The sequence below is a fragment of the Cariama cristata genome, unplaced genomic scaffold (assembly GCF_000690535.1).
Source record: "Cariama cristata isolate BGI_N322 unplaced genomic scaffold, ASM69053v1 scaffold1698, whole genome shotgun sequence".
Classification (NCBI taxonomy): Eukaryota; Metazoa; Chordata; class Aves; order Cariamiformes; family Cariamidae; genus Cariama; species Cariama cristata.
This window is the reverse complement of record NW_009630427.1, coordinates 71,809-91,624: the sequence shown is the minus strand read 5'-3', so window position 1 is coordinate 91,624 and position 19,816 is coordinate 71,809. Positions and strand designations below refer to the sequence as shown.

At 35.7% G+C, this 19,816-nt stretch overlaps 1 protein-coding gene across 1 annotated transcript in view; it reads left to right on the top strand.

Moving 5' to 3' along the window:
• Positions 1-1,509: 1,509 nt before the first annotated feature.
• UGGT2 (UDP-glucose glycoprotein glucosyltransferase 2) overlaps positions 1,510-19,816 on the top strand; it is a gene marked incomplete at its 5' end in the record, with an annotated part of 42,375 nt that continues 24,068 nt past the window's right edge. The window contains 8 exons of the mRNA XM_009705505.1: positions 1,510-1,604; positions 5,202-5,408; positions 6,708-6,839; positions 8,797-8,924; positions 10,580-10,675; positions 12,303-12,405; positions 17,738-17,817; positions 19,515-19,704. Of these exons, the coding sequence (XP_009703807.1) occupies positions 1,510-1,604; positions 5,202-5,408; positions 6,708-6,839; positions 8,797-8,924; positions 10,580-10,675; positions 12,303-12,405; positions 17,738-17,817; positions 19,515-19,704 (1,031 nt within the window). The remainder of the gene's footprint in view (positions 1,605-5,201; positions 5,409-6,707; positions 6,840-8,796; positions 8,925-10,579; positions 10,676-12,302; positions 12,406-17,737; positions 17,818-19,514; positions 19,705-19,816) is intronic.

Below are 19,816 nucleotides of genomic sequence, written 5' to 3'. Positions count from 1 at the left end.
TTAAAGAGACTATATTCAGTTTTCAAGTGACTCTTAGTTGCAGCATTAAGTGATGAATGTGTAGTCTCTGTAATAGCTATATCAAAATTAGGCATTTCTACAATATAAGGAATAATTTATTTTATTTCTTATTTATTAACATTCGGTATCTTTTTATTCTTCCTCTAATTAGATTGTTTAATTTTCATATCTGAAGGTTTCTCTTTCTGTAGAAAAGAGAAAAAATATATATTCTGATGGATTGTCACTCATTTATACATTTTATCTTGCTAAAACTGAGGTTTTTGAACATTTAAAATATTTTTTGATGTAAAATATTCTTATTGCATATGCGAGTACATTCCCCTGGAGTTAGAAGAAATTACAATTACACCAATGGGGGCATAATACTACATGGAATTTTGCAGTAGTCTGTACCTTGTTAACTTCTGGGAGTAGACAGTTAACAACTGCTCATTTACGTCAATCCATGAAGGGACAGAATAATCCTGTTAACAAAGTGCTATTCTTCCAGTAATTTTTATGCGGTATTAACAGTTTTTACTTATTCCATTATCAGAAAGAAATGCCATATACTTACATTTCTTTAGAATAAAATTATCTGACTCTATTTGATTCTCTGTCTACAACCACAAGGATATCTCAGGTAGTTGTCAAATGATGACTGGCTTTCAGTCTAAGTTTGTTTCTAAGATTCAGATCTCTTGTGTAAGACCTATAACCTTGAAGATGGAATCTACATTTCAAGTCTTTGTCCCCAGTATGTTTCTCTAGACCACAACAACACTTAGTAATAACCTCTTCCTAGAATCTAACCAGAACCTTGTAAAATTCCTGTCTATATGTATTACCCTTTAGGGGATATATGATAGACCTGAGCAGACTGATATTCTTCTACAGGTAATTTTGCAGAATTTTTCATGTACCATTGCCCTTCTGTGAAGAATAAAAACCAGAAGGCTATAGACTAACAAAAAGGGAAATTTTCTGCATATACACCTATACAATAGTTTACTTTCTTTGGAATGTATTTGGTATATTGCCATTTGTGTCCAGAAATGGTAAGTTTTGTCCTGCCTTTGGTTGAAGGACTCTCCCTTTGCTGCTGGGGAAAGTGAACGGCCTAACTCATGCATTCTTGTGACTATTGGCTTGTAACTATTCCGGCTATATGACCAGCCTCCATCAAATGTTCACAAGAAACCTCTGGTAAAGCAGGTCTTGTTAATTGGAGCTAGCTTATTATTTAGGGCCCTCTTGTTTCAGTGGTACAACCACAGATTGGCTCTTTTAGTGACTCTGTCATATTAACATAATAAATTACCTCCTAAGAATTTTATTTCAATTCAGAGACCAAAAGATTGTGATGTGGCAAAAATTAGTCTTACAGTTGAAGTGAGCAGTCAAACATACACAGAAACTTCAAAATCTCAAATAGAATGAATTCATTATTCATTATTAGTGAGAAAATTCTCTAGAATGTAAAGCAGAATAATCTTTAATTTTCAGACGAAGATGCATTATATGCTGTTACTATCTGGATTATTGCTGATTTCGATAAGCCAGCTGGGAGACAACTGCTTTCTAATGCCTTGAAACACTTGGTGAGTTTCTAGCAGTTTTTATTAAAATAATTATTGTGAATATGTTCTTAACAATACTGTGCACATTCAGAAATTATACTCTTAAATAAAGGTGTAACGGTATCTTTTTGTGAGTCAGGTGCAGACTTATGAGACTGTGCTTTTTGTTTTGCTCTACTCTCCTGCAGCACTGGCATCTTACAGGCCTGTAAAATGATCATTTGGTTCATGGATTCCTGATGCAGGAAACAAACTATGATGCTGTGCATTAAAAGGGTGAATTTCTTCCCAATTACAGACCTTCTCCCATGAGATAACCTAGCATGTTACCTAGGCCAGGGAAGTTAGGATAATGCCTGTTGATATGAACCATTATGCAGTGTTCTCCTGTGTCATATGGCATAGCTGTGGCCATGAAGTGATCATTTTTCCGCTTGTATACTTTTGAGACAGATTAATTTTTTTATTATTATTATTTTAATATGCTAGGAGGATCATCCATATTTATGAGTTTGCTTATTTTTAAGAATTTAAAGTATACAAGTGAGTGTCACATTGAATATAAATGACAAAAAACCTGGGGAGGTTAGAAGAGTAGTTAGACTGAAATTGGTAAAACATCTAGATTCACTAATAAAGAATGAAACAGGAACCACCCTAAGAAAATTATAAAATTGGTATGTTGCAGGGAGCGTGTGATACCAATTATGACTTAAAAAGAGGCTTAAAAAGCTGCGAAGAGGAATATGCAGTACAAGTCCTTGTTACAGAAAAACCTTTCATTTATCTTACTTCTAGATCTGTGACCCAAACTTGACAGATGTGTTCCCTCTGTAGTTTAATTTTCCGCCCCCCTTCAGTGTGGAAAATGCCATAGCTCCCAACTAGGAAGTGAGAACTATCTGGACAAGTCCCCAGGTGATAGTGAAGAGAATCTAGGAAAAATATTAGAAAAAGCTGTTCTGAGTAAGATTTGTTGGATCTTCTATGAAGTAGCAGTTTAATTGGTTATCCTCATTCTAATTAATAGACTTAAGTAAATCTTGTGTACTTCTTGGTCTAGTAATTTCCGAGTTTCATGACAAAAAGACAAAAACATAGTATTTTTTTAAAGTCCATTGATTTGTATGGAGGTTCTCTACTCCTTTCCAGACCCTTTTTTCTATTGGATCAGGCAGGGTCTAGTAAAATTTCTGGTTGGTGCAGAACAGGCACAGACACCTCTTGCACGTGGCTTGCCATTGGCATTTGAAGAAAAGCATGCAAGAATCTGAGAGGGGAAGTGGCTGAAGGGAACGCAATTTTAACTATTCCAGCTAACATACAATATTTTGAAAACTACTAATACATTCTTACTTCATTTGAAAAAAACTAGAGATGTCTTAGCTGGAAGAGACCTCTGGAGGTCATCTAGTTCAGCCTCCCACTCAAAGTGGGATTATTGCCATCATTAGATCAGGTCTGCTGTAGGTTTGTCTGAGGGAGTCCTGAAAATCTCCATGGAAATGACTTCATCCCTTCCCTTGCCAATTTGCTCTGGTGTTGCACTGCCTTTCTAGTGTAGTTTTTCCTGCCAGGCCAAAATTTGTGACCATTAACCCTTGTTATACTCTTTGCCGATACTGAGAGGAGTTTGGCTCTGCCATGTTTTTCACTCCCCCTTCAGTCATTGTTGGTTGCTATTAGGGTTCTCCATAGCCTCCTCTTTGCCAGACTAAGGAAACCCAGCTTCTTCAGTGCCGCCTCTTAGGCATCTGACCATCTTGGTAGCCCTTTGCCGAAGCCCGTCCAGAATCTCAACATCCTTACTGCACTGTGAGGACCAAAACCAGGCACAGCAGTTCAAGTGCAGCCTCACAACTACTGAGTAGAGGAGAATAAGAACTTCCCTTGATAGGCTTGCCATGTGTCTCTGTCTTGGTTTGGCTAAAACAGGACTTTTTTTGCTTTCAGTAGATTTTTTTTCCTTCAGTTAAGTGTTTTAGTAACTGCACTGTCTGAAGATGACTACAGGTTACAGGCAGTGCCTGCTTTCAGAGCTGATGGCGGTTCATGTCTGTAGGTGTTGCTGGGGCAGGAGCAGAATTGTTGTGCAGAAAGGCCCACGGGTGGGTGCTGGTTCCCTGTGGAGGTGCTTGCTCCGCGTCGAGGGAAGGCGGAAAAGGGTCGCACCCGCAGGAAGCTGCAGATGGGACCGGTGACCCAGGCCTGACCAACGCCGTATTCCATCCCACCCACGGGAATACTCGGTATAAAACTTGGGGATCATGGGGGTCAGCCCTCTCGGTGGGTGCTTGTTCCCTGCGGGCTTTTTTGGGCTCCGCTGGGCTCCTCATGAGGGGAAGGAGGAGGAGGGGTCTCACCCCCAGGAAGCTGCAGAGGGGACGGGTGACCCAGGACTGACCAAGGCAGTATTCCATTCCACCCATGTGAATACTTGATATGAAGCTCAGGGATCACAGGGGTCAAGGCTCTCTTTCCTTCACGGCCAGCATCCTGGTGGGACTCTGCTTGCTCTCCTGCCTCCAACCCTGATCAGTGCATCCCTGAATCCGGTTCCTGTCTCCTGTGGAGTCCAGTCTGGGACATCTGGGTGCCTGCCCTGCCCTATGAGCACTGCAAGCCGGCTCGGTGTGGCATGTGATCCCGCGGTCATCATTGGGAAGATCAATATTGGTTTTGTATATTTCTATTATTAGTAGTACTAGTTTTAATATTATTTATACTCCTTTTCATTGTTATTGCTTTATTAAAGTTTGTTTTAAGTTCCACCCCGCCAGTCTCTCTCCCTTTTCTCCTCTCCTTCCCCTTCTGGGAAAGGAAGGGGCTAACAGAGAGCATCTGCCACCCGCTTTAAGCACCGGCCCAGCCTTAACTAGTGACAGTCTCCAAAAGTAGCATGGCATGACACCTGTCTTCTTTCCAGCAAGGGCATGCTTCTCAGGAACAGTTTGAAGTACCCATTTTCAAGGTTTTCAAATAAATGTTTTAACAAAACTTTTCTCAAGGGCTGCAATTTAAAGTTTGCTGTTTAAATATGTTGCGTACCAGTGATTTCATTCCTTATTTTTGTATTCTTTACTGCAATAGAGTCCATTTACCTTTTCTTTAGTTAGTGATGCTATTTGATCCTACCTTAGAATCATCATTCTCTCTAGTAAAATTTAAGTGGGAAAACTGGTTTTAGCAAGTGAAAGATTTTCCTGCTAAGATTAAAGCGATAAGTGGATAAATTGTCTAGTATTTATTTTATACTTAGTTTGATAGTTTTTGAAAAATAGAAAAACATCTATAAAACTAGTTCTGAAGTCTGTAAATGAACACTTGTGTATGTCCTTTGTTAAAAAAACACTTCAGCAAGAATGCTCAAAGGCAATTGTTCTGTAAAAAAAAAATGTTCTATCTACAATATGTATTACAGAATAGGTGAATCCTTACTAATAACATCTTTACTTCTAGTTGAAGTTCTGAATTAGGCAGCGTTGTATCTTTTCTAAAGACAAATAGCTGCAAAAAATTACCTAAGGGCATTTCACAGAGTTATAAGAGATACGAATATGTTAGGTAACAGCAGATAGAACTGTAAAATTGTGTATTATTCTGTATTTTTCTTCGCAGAAAACAAGCAGTCATACACGAGTTGGGATTTTGAACAATCCTTCATCAAAAATAACGGAAGATAACACAGCCATTGCAAGAGGAATTTTGGCTGGTTTTCTGACCCAAAACAACAGCAACTTAAAAAGTTTCCTAAGTAAACTCAGTAAGGAAGAGACAGCAAAATCCCTTGCTGCTGGAACTAAAATTGCTAAATTCCTCATCCCAGTGAGTGCAAACTAAATTAGACTACTTTCTTTTTCATTTTACATATAATTTATTGTAAGGAGATGTTGTTGAGAGTAAAGGTGTTCAGTCAAACGCTATGAAGTTTATAAGCCTTATACAATTTCTGCTCGAACAGATTTGGATTTTTGATGACTTTTATGTGATAGAAGAATAGAGAATTTCTTTAAAGAAAAGGAAGAAAAGGAGTACTGAAAAATACAGAGTACAGATACTGGAGTATTGAGACCAAAATAATTTTTAATTGTTGATTTTTGTTTTTTTTTTATAGCTCTCAATTAAAATTACTCTATTAATGTTTGTCAAGAATTAAGACTTCAGAAGTAACCTTGCTCTTGTGGTTATGAGCAGTGATAGGCACAAGCTGAAGCAGTTGAAGTTAATGAGCATTGTATATTCTGACCAACATTTTCTGGTGTATTTCTATGAAAATTGATTGATTTAAAATACAAATGTTGCTGATTTCAAAGTTCACATGTAGAGTGGAGCTGAGTTATCAAATAACAGCTGCAAAGTAGTATTTTTAAATAGGAAGGTTTGGAAGATGAATAGAATTCTCTGTCACCATATTGGAAACTTAATTAGCTGGTTTGGGTCATGCTTTTATTTCATTGTCTCATAAATTCTGAAAGACATAAAGGTAGCTAATTAAGCAGTGTATGCATGTTACTAATTTGTTTTGTTATATTAATTGTATCTGAATTAATCTGTTTGCTTGGTCTGTGTATTTCTATATACATAGCAGTGGAGTTCCATAGAGCAGGAGAATTTTGACAGGTAAGGCATAGTGCCATTGTAAGCATGGTAAAATTCCAGCATTTTTTCCCACTTTGGACACTGATTTGTTATGTGTCTTACTGGATGATGCTGGCTTCCGCAAAACATGTTTAAGGTGTATCCAGAGACCACATTAAAATGACTGTGAGGGTTTTACAGTATTAGGGATTTTTTTATACCTTTTTCCTAAAAGTGAGAATATGGTTCAGTTGTTAACAGAGAGTATTATTTTTAATACTGGATCATAGAAAAAGTGCTTAACCTCAGGCTCAACTTTCCTCTCAAGGTTATTCACAGTTGCCCAAGGGTAAAAACTGCACACTACCTAGTTGGAAGACCATGGCTCCACACTGACAGTCATGTACTTACACTAAAACCCAGGGGGTTGTTTTATTTTGATTTCTGATTACCCCGTAACTTGAAGAAAATCCTTGATTCCCTCAGCTGTTAAAAATTTATTTTTTCTGAATCATTCTGCCATCTCATGCTTTACCTTTGCTTTAGGGAATGGATGATGATACTTTTGAGAAGAAGTACAACACTTTAGGACTGGATTTAATTAAAACCCACCAGATGTTCTGCCAGGAGGTTCTTAAGCTGCTTCCTGGGCAAATGGCTGTTATCAGCAATGGCAGGGTAAGAAAGAAGTTAAGTAATCTCTCAGTCTTTCTGTAGGTATTTTTTACTTCCTGGAATTTCAGTTTCAAGCTAAAGAAAATACCTTATATTGATTTCCCACTTATTCAGCCTCTTGTTAGAGAATGGTATGAATGTTTGCCTTGGTTTTTATTTTGTTTTACTCCTAATTTGTTTATTCGCTCTGTTCCATTGAAGCTGCAATGTACATCTGTTATTCCCATAGCTATGTAAGAGTTAATCTGACAAAATTCTCTAAGTTAATATTTGATGTATTATTAATGATATTTAAGAATAAATTTTGATCCTGAAGTTACCTATATTTTACATGTTTGGGATAGGATAAACCTACTGCATATATAATAAAATATAAATTACATTGACTAGGGTAGTATTTCAAGCTCTAAAAACTCAAATTGTTTATAAATATTAAATTGTTCTGTAGTCTTAATGTTTAAATAAAAGTATAGTAGTTTTGTTGTTTCAATTTTTGTATGTATATTCTGAAACCAGTAGCCTTAATTACAGTGTGGCTATAGAAGAACTGTGATTAAAAAATACAATATTGGGTTCAATATTTAGTACTTACATTACAAATACAATTTATACAACATACTCTTTAAGTCTTTTCTATTTTCTATTTGTTGCTCCATCATTAGAAAGAAATAGAGATACTATGTTGGCATCTCATTACTGGAAACTCTCTTTAAATTATGTTCTTAGTTACTCTTGTGCATCCTAAATGGCTTCTGAGATACAACTGAAATAGCACTAACGAACCCACAGAAAGCGTTTTTGTTGGTGAAGCACAAAAGAATTGTGTTGGCTTTTTTGTGTCAAACCTGTCCCCCCCAATAACTAAATATGCAATGTTATTTTGTAAATGGTAATTACTGTTTTCCATGTCTAAAAAAGCTCAAATAATGTCGTATTTTAAGTTTTGAGGAAATACATTTCTTAAAAATACTTTGATAAATTTGATAAGGTATAGTCATCTATCTGAAAGTGTGTTTTTTCCCTTTAAAAGATTACTTTTAAAAAAAGGCCTAGGATATCTTTCATTTCTATCCTTGCTATTTTCAGCACTAAAGTTTTGTTTGTGTGACCAATTTTTTTTTTCTCTAATTATGACTTCTACAAAAGTAGTATGGTATTTTGTAATCACACTATGGTTTTCTCTCTCTCATGCATCATTAATATTAATAAAAAATTCAAAAGTGGAATTTTGTTAGATAACCTCTTGTTTCTAGGAAGCAGTTGAATTTTGGGAGAGGGGCATTCAGCTCCAAACTTGCATCATGACATTGTACATCCTGGGAGCCCCATAGGCTCTTGAAGTTGACTTGAGTCAGTTTAGCCTGGTGGACTATGAGTAGGAAATCCAAACAACATCCTCAAAGCTGTTTTCTGGGACTTCAAGGCACCTTTTTTTCCTTCAGACACCAAATAAATGTGGTAGTTCTGTTTCTTGTCTCTGGATATCCTCCATTTCTTATCTTTGTTCTTCCTTTCTATCCCTTCTGCTTCATTTGAGAAGCCCTGAGAAGTTAAGGTTGTGTTCACAGATTTAAACACTAGAGAATGTGGTAGGCAGATAGTAATTTGAATTTCAGTTTAAAATAATGTACCTAACAGAGCTTTTTCTTCAACTTAGATTTGTTATTTCTAAATAATGTACTCCTTTACATAGGTATGTATAATGAAAAATATAATGGATATTTCCATTGCAGCTGTTCTTTGTGATTGATAATTAACTGTATTTACATAACTGTAAAAACCTAGTCCTGCATAGTTACTATACAGTTTAGTACTATATAGTTTATAATATTAATGTATGTAGGGCTGGGGGTTGCATACTGAATATTGTGCATGCATTTGAAATATTAGTATATTTTTGCTTACAGAAGAAACGTTATTGGGACATTCTACGCTTAGTAACATTTTTTCTCTGTCTAAGGTACTGGGTCCTTTAGATGAAAATAAATTCTATGCAGAAGACTTTAATTTGTTGGAAAAAGTAACATACAGTACCTCAGCGGAGAAGATTAAAGCTATTGTCAAAGAGATCGGAAACAGCAGTAAAAGGTAAAATTCTTTTGCATTTTGAGACTTTATGATATACTGCCTTGTTTATCGCCTATGACAAGTTAATAATCCTTTTGCATGGGAAATATGAACAAAGGTTCAAATATATAGTCATAGTACTCTTCATGCTATATACTCATATATATACACTGTACATGCACTTAAAGTGTTTGCTGTTTGTGTGCTATGTGTTTGCTGTCCTCTTACTTTGCATCCAAGTACTTCTATGTAAACAGGTTTAAGTGTCCCTCATTTCTTTTTTAGCATTTTCCTGACAGACTTAGCATACTTACCTACCCATACCCTATTTTCTAGAAGAAATGGCCCATCTGCTAAATTTTGTATCACCTTTATGCTTGGCTAATTATGCTATTTAACATAGTTTTCCACTGTATATATAAACTGTATATGTTGGATTTCAACTGCATGTGTCATTTACCCTGCTGCTGACAGCCTCTTTGGTACCTTGTTGTTACAGCACAGCGGAGAAAAAAAGGCATGCCGTGTTATTCAAGGGACATGCACCCTTTTATCATTGGTCATATGTGTGATGAGGCTAAGGCATAAGATCACTGCGTGTCCAAAGAATCATATCCTCTCCAACTTGCCTCATAACGTGTGTGCACCTCTGCAAGCTTATTCCAAATACTTTATCTATGTTCATTGTACTTAAAACCAAGAGACAAGTACAGCTAACTGTAAACAATTCCTACTAGCTTTGGTTTACTTAAGAGTAATTATAAAGAATAATAATAAGCTTGATAAAATCTAGTGCACGTTGAATCCACAGTAATATCTGAGTATTGATATTTGAAGTAAGAAAGTGCATTGTCTTTGGGAATCATCAGAAAAGGAGCCTGTAGAGGAGTAGGCAGATGTGGTGCTCTGACACCCTGCTAGAAAACAACACATCTGTTAACTGAAGAAGTGTAAAGATGAGTTCTAGCCAGCTTTTAATCTAAGGATCCAGTTTGTGTACAAAGAAGAGAGCAAAATTACATTAATTTTACAATATCTATTGACTTGCTATGTTTGAGTATCATTTCCGTTACCTGAAAGGACTGGCACAACTGAAAGAATAACTACCAGAGAAACAAAATCAGGAAGAGGTGGTAGAACTATCAAGGAGACAAGTAGTGAGAGGTAAAACGTGTTTAATCAAATATAAAGAGTTAGTGACACTGAAATAGAACTACTAAGGTTTCTAAGGAAATTCCAGTAAGAAATACCAAAAAAATTAGAAGATATGGCCAAGTGAACTTGAAACTTGTTCATTTATGTCTGTTCCTAGATGTTATCAAGAAGGGAAAAAATTGTGTGTGTGTGTGGGGGGAGAAATAAAGAGCTATAAACATCAGCAGATTGTACCATGCAAACTTTGAGGCTGAATGGTAATTCTGCTAATTCTGCATCACTTCATTTTAAGAAGTGTGCAGCTCACAAGCTCTAAGGCAGTAGTGGCTCTTGGGCGTTGTCATGCTAAAAGTTTTACTCAAAGCAACAAATCTCGAGGTGATAATCATTTTGAAGAGGCCAGGTTTGGGATGTGGGCTTTTTAAATATCCCTTATGCAGACAGACATACACACATTAAAATGTGAATGTTTTACTCCTTTTCTAATGAAAAACAAATTATATGTGCCTTATTTAATATAGTGGCAGTGATTTGATTATGAAAATAGATGCCCTACTGTCATCTTTGCCTAAAACAGAGATGAGACAAGATGCTAAATTACTCAAAGAACAGTACAGGTAAGTTCTGTCTGTCATGATAATGCACTTATAGTACCTTCATATTAAAATTAGAATGTACTGGTGACATGATTAATTGGTAATACCTAATGATTTTTCAGCCTTATCCGTTGCTGGAAAAAGAGTGATTACAATTGGTGTGAACAAAAGTGGTGATCTGGAATTAGAAAACTTGGAGTCCATACTTTTACTAAAATGTTAGAAGTATTTTCACAGATTAGAGCTAAAAGAAGCACCCACTGATTTTCATTAATGTGGAAAAGTCTAGCAGAACGTTTTCTGTTTGTGGATCTTGAGTACTGCTGTCAGGGCTAATATATACATGCTTACACCTGTGTAACAGTTCGTGCCTTAGCAATGTCGTTCTTGACCACAGCTAAATACACAGCTAATACAACTAGATCACATTCAAATGCAAATTAATAGGGCTCATTGGCACCTAATTCCTTAAGAAAAACTGAACAGACTGTTATCAGCTAACAGATTTACACTTGGAGAGCTCATATTACTGACATTAGTGTAGTTACTTGTATGTTGGCTCCTTGTGTTTCTGATCCTAGATTTAGAAAATGAATATGCCCTGAGCGTCTTCTTTTGTTGTCATTGTTAATGAATGAAACCTACAATACCAGGATGTGCATCTGTGAATCCTGTCCTCTTTGTAATGGGATACTAATGGTAGCTGGTTTTAATTTAAGCTTAGCTGGGCAAGCTTTCTGGAGCAGACAGCTACATTTTTTAAAACGATATGTGATAACACGAGAACCATGATCAAAATAAAAATTTTTGTAATGCTATTCCCAAATCCCTACTTGCTTTTATTGGTAAAGGTGCTCTCCTATGCTGTGCCTGTGACCTGGCCCTGTTGTAGAAAATACAAGGAGTGAAATCAGTAGTAGCCTTTTTAGGTGGCTAACACGATTTCCAAAGTTATACTAATAACAGTCAATACTATGCTATTACCATATTAGAGGGAGTTTGACTCACTAATGGTACTTGCATTTTTAGGTATATTTTTTCTGAAAAACAAATTCAGATAGTCCATTTTGTGTATTTGCAGAACATTATTTTTTTTAAGTGAGGCTTATTAACATTTCCTTCCTGTACATCCGGAGTACTTTAACTAGGGTCTCCTTGACTTAGTCTAATCAAGTTTATCAAACTAAATTACTTTCTGGACTGCATAAAGCTAATCCATCCTATCAAGTTTCACGCTTCTCAATTGCCATTTTTCCCACTTTTTTCTTAAAATTCTGGCACAGCCGGCACTTGTCAAATGTGATTATTCTAGATATCGGTGAAGGAAACCGTAGACTAGTGACAAAAAAGTCGATTTTAAAATTTTACGGTATGTTTTCATTTTATTTTATTAATTTTGTTATGGGACATGTATTTAATCAATAAACAGTATGGAACTATGTAAGTTAATGCTAAATGTTTAATTGCTGTTCATGTTTAGCTTTCCTAGTGATATCACAGGGAGCAATGATTACTGCTTGAACTGAGGGAGACATCTTCATGAGCAGTAAAATCTAAAGTGCCTCTGATGTTACAAATTCATGCCTGAAAATGTTTGTTATTTCCACAAATTCAGTGCAGAGTTTTCACGTCCCTTATTTTTTAACAGCATAGTGAAAGTCGATCCCCAACAGAACGAACCATTCTATGATGTTATTGCTATTGTGGATCCATTGACAAGAGAAGCACAGAAGATGGCTCATTTATTGATTGTAAGATGGTGGTCATTTCTTTTAATTTACATATTTGTAGTTTAATTTTTACTAAACTTTTTCTAATTTCAAGGTACAAGGTAGTAAAAGGGTAAACAAAATTTATGTATTTTTTAAAATATATATTTAGTTATTTAAATTTGTATTAAAAAGTTGAGGATGATCTCATTCATCATTGTAAGTACCGTATTTGCAATTAAAATTCAATGCCCCGTGAAGTCTTAGAAGTGAGTCTATAAACGCTCATATAGTCAACAGAAGGAAAGGAGGAGATTGTTTGCATAATATAGAGCGAAAGGATCTCCCATCTCAAAACCTTAAGAGGCATATGCTTCTTTCCATTAAGCCAAATCACCTTAGTTTTCCAAGGTACTTAAATGAGGTGATCTAAATCTGACCTATAATATCATCATAAGAAGATTGGACTATAAACCTTTCAGCTCTTGGAAAGGTATTTCTCAGTTGATTAGTAGGACAGAAAAGGAAGAAAATAATAATAATGGTAATAATAATAGTAATGATAATAATAAAAGAATTAGAATGTACAAAACAAGTGATACACAATGCAGTTACTCACCACTCGTCGACCGATGCCCAGTCAGTTCCTGAGTAGCGGCCCCCAGCCAGCTTTCCCCCTAGTTTATATAATGAGCATGACATCGTATGGTATGGAATATCCCTTTGGCCAGTTTGGGTCAGCTGTCCTGTCTGTGTCCCCTCCCAACTTCTTGTGCCTCTCCAGCCTTCTCACTGGCAGGGCATGAGAAGCTGAAAAGTCCTTGACTTAGTATAAACACCACTTAGCAGCAACTAAAAACATCAGTGTGTTATCAACATTACTGTCATACTAAACCTAAAACCACAGCACTGTACCAGCTACTAGGAAGAAAATTAACCTAACTGAAACCAGGACACAAGTATATCTAGAAGTCTCCCATTGTGTGTGGCTATTGATCCTCTAAAGAGAATCTGTCCTAAAAACATAGCTGCTAAAATGATTTTCTTTTTTCACTAGCTGCAGAATATCATGCTATCTCAGGTTCCTTTATAGTTTCCCATAAAAATGTAAATTTTGTCTTCTCTTTATGGTCTGTTACAATTCTGAAGCCTGTAACTTGATTTTTGCTGGATCCTGGTTTATCTTTTTCTCTGCAGTAATTATGAAAGTTTCCTAAATTATTACACTTCTTTTTCCCCTCTCATTTTCATACCCTTTTATGCCTTTTGTATCAAATGTTGAAGCATCTACCCACTCTTCATACGTAGTAGTGAAACAAAGTAAAATATTTTAAAAATGCATGAAAATCCTGATATTTCAAGACTCTGGAATACTAGCTTTTCTCTAGAAGCAGATCTTTCATTTCACCATTCTCAGTTAAAATGAAAGCTTGATATTACTACATGAAAATATTTTCATTTTGGAATTGACTGGAAACTCTCTCCATTCAGCCAGAAGTTCGTGTTATGGTAAGCGGCATCAAGGACCTTGTAGCTCAGATCAGAAGCCTCCATTCCTCCTCACGCAACAGGCTCTCTGATGAGCAATATCTTCCCTAATCCATGCCTAGACAAATGACTCCTATGGTGTACCAAGCTGTTCATCCATCGCAGATCCTACTTCATTCATAGGAGCTGTAGTCTTATTCAACAAGCCAACTCTTAGGAGAGAATCATGAAATGCTGTTGAAACTAAACGAATTGGAAATATTTTAATATACACTTTTTTTAAAATGAAAAATAAAATAACCTGAAAATTAAAAAAAAGTATATATCTAATTATATCTAATATATCTATATTATCTTTCTCTCTCTCTCTCTCTAATATATCTAATTGTCTGGAAAGCCACCACCTCCTGTTGTAGAGACAAAACAGGCATACATATACAGCAAGCCCCAAGCTCAAAGTTCCTAAATGGATGCCTTTCTTATTATCTTACTGTATATAGCATTGGGATATATTTATATTAAAAGAATCTTTTTTTGAATAACATAATTGGATTAGTGTCCAGTATTTTGGGATGGTAGCTATTCACAGTGCAAAATATTTGTAGTAACTACCACAGCAAAGCACATGATTCTTGCCCCGGTCCATGTTGAATATGTCCACATTATGAATTTTTTTTTTTTACCATGGTGAAACCATGCTATTATATTATGTTATGTCATTTAATAGTCACTTCAAAGAAATCTTTTGGTAATTTTTTTAAAAATATAAACAAAAAGTTACTCATATTAAATGGAATCGAGATTGAGAAGGTGTAAACAGCTATGGGTAAACTGTAATCTAAATTTTACTACTTAACCTGACAAAATGGCAATTCAAGAACAGAGGCAACATATAAGTCAGAGCAATAATGAGAGCAGAGCCAAGACTTTTATCCATTTTTAAAATAGATACTGGATTGTGTCAGAAGAACTGCTCTATGTCCTGTCCAGAGGAAGGCAGGCAGAACTTTCCATATAACCCATGTTTTCCCTTTTTCAAAAAGTTTTATCGTAGACTTCAGCATCGAATGTTTCCAGACAAGGCAACAGTCACTGTCTACAGTAGATCTTTAAATACTAGCCATAACTTGACTAGGGTTGGACCACATCAGTTCTCAGCAGAATACATGGAACAGCTAACTAGTCCTAAAGTTATGAAGGTGGTCCCTAAGGTGATGTGAAAAAGTAGAAATTCCTCCTAAAATGAGGACAAAATTGAAGAGGTGTGGTTTTTTTCTCATGGCTCACCAAAACCAAAAAATATACGTGGTGCCACTGAACAAACTATCCCCTAGCCTAACTGCTTTATTCCAGCAGTATGTAACTCTTAGGATTATCTACTTTTTCTTGTTGCAGTAACTGTCAAAGAACTCAAAAATACGAAGAGAAAAATCAAACATTTTTTCCTGTCAATTATCTTTTGCCTTTTTTCGTTTGTTCATTCTGTCTTCAGAGAGAAACTCTTACTCCATTCCTAAATTGATAGGAGCCCCTTTTGATAATCTAGTCTGATTTCCTATATAACATAGGTCATAGGACTTCTTTTTATCAATGAGCATTTGAAGTAGAAATTATTTTTTTAATCTAATCCTAATTTAAATATTGTCAAGCAGTTGAGTACAGACCACAGCTCCTACTGAGCTTTTCCAGTGGCTAACCTGACTGTTAAACTCAGACTTGGAATCGCAAATTTTTATTTAGCTCCACGCTGTAAGCATTCATCATCTCATCATTTTGCTGGTTCCGTGGAAGATTCTGCTTAAGAGTTTATTTTCAGTGTAGATACTTCATATTATGGTGATGTTCTCAAACAATACCAAGTGATTGGTTGAATAATCATGGTTTAGTGAGTTAATGCTTTTCAGATGAGTTGTGGTAACTTACAGTAAGCATTTTGCAAAGTGAGTGCACATGCAAAATAAAACTTGCTCTTAAATAATTTTTAAGTTTTTCAATTTTTTTCTTCAAATTTTACAGTATGAAATACTCCCTGAACTAAATTTCCATGCTTTTCTTTGTATTTTCTGATTTAAAGTAAACAGACTGAACTCTTAAAATACTCTGCTATATAAAAGGCTTTCCAGTCTTGTAACCATTTTCATGTGTTGACTTGAATGCCCTGGCTTTTGGTGTCCTCATAAGCCCTAAATCACAGAACCAATTCGGTATTTCAGAAGTTGCATTGTTGGAAAACACAGAGATAATGCATTCTTGTCTTCTTTGTCATTTTCTGTTTAAATTCCTTTGAAATGTTAATTAAAAATGGCATTGCTCTTTTGGCTATGATGCTATACTAAATTTCATGATCAGCTGATGAATTGGGATGATACCTCAGTCTTTTTCAAGATCATTTCATTCTACACACAGCAACCTATCAACGCAGGTTGCTGAAGTATCATTCTTACTAATGGGGTGAGGTTTTGTCTTGTTTGAGGATAAAGTCCAGTACAGGTTTACATCATTTTGGATGCAACATTTTTATTTGAGAAATTGTTTTCTTTAATGTTGAAAATTCTGTGTGTGTTTTAGTAGATGAAACCAGCTAGACTGGTTAAAAATGCTTTTTATTCTGAATGATAGATAGATACTTGAGTCACTTTGACCTGCATTTTGATTTTGGTGGTCTTTAGCCCATGTCACACAATACTTTCCCTTCTTATGCTTCCAGTGCTGTTGGGTTCTTGTTTCCTGCTTCTTCATTTGTTCTGACCCTTATGCCCTTCCCTAGTCTCTATTTTTTGCTCAGTAGTTTTTCAGTGAGAGTATTCAAGTGGCACAAAGGATGAGAATAAGAAACTAAGAGCAGAACAGATCCCTAGGACTATGTAAAGTTGTAGCACTATAGTAAAGGAACATGCGGAGCCATGGGTTGAACTGAGGAAAGGAAAAAATGGTTATAATAAATGAGAGATTTAAGGATGACCATTGTCTTGCTTTGTTGCCAATTTACTTGCTGTTACAGTAATTTTAGATTTTTAGCCTTAGTGGTATCAGTATTGTAACTTAGCTTCGTATCTTATTTGCTTTTCTGGTAATATCCATAAAGGTAGACACAGCTGCTTCATGCTTTCAAATAAGTACTTTGAATCAGAAAACACAGAAATGAAGATAACTAGGTAAAGGTTTTTAAGAGTGCTTTAAAGAAATTAATAACTTTGTTAACTTAAAACAGATTACTCACAGAAATGAGAAAAAAATACTGTCCTAATATTATAGTTCCTATATAACAGCATCCAGAAAATTAGTTTTTTTAGAAATGAACAGATGAACAAACTGAGAAAGAAGTAGAAAGATTTTCACTTACTGGAATGTTTTGAAGTTGATTGAACAGTTTCACACATCATTAATCTGTTGCTGACATTTAAAATTATTAAGTAATTAAGTATTAAAATAATTCTCTGAGCTTTACTATATTCAACAATTTCCTGCATACAACTATTTTAATAAGAGTGAAAGTAATTGTTTTAAGATTGGTTATTGAATAAAAGGCATGTATTATACTTACAGATTTTCAAGTGCTTTAACATCTCCTAGAAAACAATATGAGAAAGATGATAAAATAATTTACTCAGCTCTTTAAAAAACTGCATCACTAGGGGAAAACATGAACAATTTTGACTATCAAGATTATCATGTGCTAAATCATGCAGTTTTAGAAAAGGTCAAGTCTTTATTTGGAATACCTGACAACATCCCTTAATATACAGATATATTTAGAACTTTAAAATGTTTGCGATTTCTACTGAAGCTTGAGAAATGACAGGATGTTGCAAGGATAACTTTGTCTTATTTTCAAAGTTTGACGATTACCAAGAACCATTTTTTACAGAGGTTTTTTCTTCTGTAGGTACTCAAAGACATTATCAATATGAAACTCAGGTTGTTTTTGAACTGCAGACCTAAGCTGTCAGAAGCGCCACTGAAGAGGTAAGTAGTTTATAGTTTTTCTTACAAGTATATGATCTCACTCAGTTTGGAAAAACAGCCTTAACAGTGTATATTCCCTTAAAAAATAAACAGTAGTTTATGTTTCCGAATTCTTTTGTTGCATTAGTTATTTTCTTTGAATGTAAGTTGACTGTTACCTAAGCAGTTTGCACTAGTCTGGAGGAAAATTCTAATTCTAAGGTGTCAAGCATGGGATCACAGGGAAGTGATGTAGTCCATCAAATGCCCCTCTCATAAACAACCCTTAGAGAAATCAGTGGAGAGTCTTTCACACCTGTGAAACCTTGCAGAGGGAGATTGTCTGCCTAACTTCGTCACTTCTTACAGCCTCCTGCCTGTGTAATGAATTTTACAGATTAAGTACACTGAACTTAAAAATGAAATTCATCTGCGTAAATGTACAGTCTGCATTTGAGATCTTGTTATAATTTGTAAGATTATACCCTCAAAGCAGCTGCCTTAAATTTAAGTTTCTTTTGACAGTCTGTAAAGACCAGGGTTCACTAATTCAGTTATAGACGTTCACACTGAAGTGAATTCCCCAGAGAGGATTCCTTTCCCTCTAAGAGAAATGTTAAAGCACTGCCATCCCTTTGGCAGACGTTTTACCTGTAGTCATCTTATGAGAGAAGCTGGTGGTAGTGCCTGCCCTTTAGCCAGCAGGCTAGAGAATTAATCTCCCACAAAGCAGAAGTCTTTAGTTTCTATTCGGTTTGAGGGGAATTGAACTCGTACCTCTTACACTGCAAGACAGTGTCGTAATGATCAATCTTCTGTCTTGTGTGAATATTGTCATGATCGCTTTTAAAGCTAGGCACTTTGCAGGTGTTAGTGCCTGGTTGTTTCCCTGTGCTTGGGAGAGGTAAGAGGGAGAAGTGTTCTGGCATCTGCCCTGCGGACAGGTTGTATTTTTCTTGCAGCAATGGTTTCACATGAAATGTGTCCATGTACTAGCCCAAATACTTTGGAGAAAAATTGTATTCCTCCTGATGGGTGCAGACTTTCTTGCCTTTTTCCTTTCTGTAATAATTTAATGTGCTTTTTTTTTTTCCATATGAAGCACTCATTGCTTGCTGCTTTCCCTCTCCATCTTCAGTGCTTTTCTTTCTCTGTCCTGATTCTTCTCATTTTGTTGAATATCAGTAGATGAAGGAAGAAAATAATAATTATTTTGTTGTTGCAAGGACCTTTTACCTGTGGAATGAATGGAGTAAGAGCTGGAGAGGAAGAGAGAGACCCCTCCTTTTCTCTGTTCTCTGTCTTTGGTGCTGCTAGTGTCAGGAGTCATTCCCAAAGACTCTTTTCTTCCAGCAGAGATTTGTCCTTCCGTTTAGTTTAGTGATACAGATTCTGAGAATTCAAGGCAGTTCACAGTCAAGCTGTTTAGATGCACCTCTTGGGTATTCACCTTCCCAGCTGTTTAGAATGTTAATGGGAACTTCCACTTCCACAGTAAAAAATTATCAAAAGCGAATAGATCTGTGTTCATCTACCAGCCCATTTGAGATGCTGTAAGTATTGTCTGATGGTATTTCAAAAGAATAGGGAGCTACTGTGCCTCCAAACATCATTAATTTAGTAAACATTCAGTATATTTTAAAGTATTTCAGAAGAAATGTATTTGGAACTTCATGCTTCAGTAAATGTATTTTTTTTGAACACTTCTTTTTCAACAGCTTCTATCGTTTTGTTCTGGAACCAGAATTAACTTATGGGATCAACAAGCACCTTCCTTCTGAACCTGTGGCAAAATTCCTAGAATTGCCAGAATCATCCCTTTTAACTCTAAACATGATCACTCCTGAAAACTGGTTGGTTGAAGCAGTGAACAGTTCCTGTGATCTTGATAACATTCATTTACAGGATGTAAGTAGTAGTTTGTAAATATTTTAAAACTTATGTTGGACCTTCCACCTCAAGGGGGAAATGGAAATTCTGTGAGATTTTTTGTGTCTGTTTTCCAGAAATATTTTCTGTG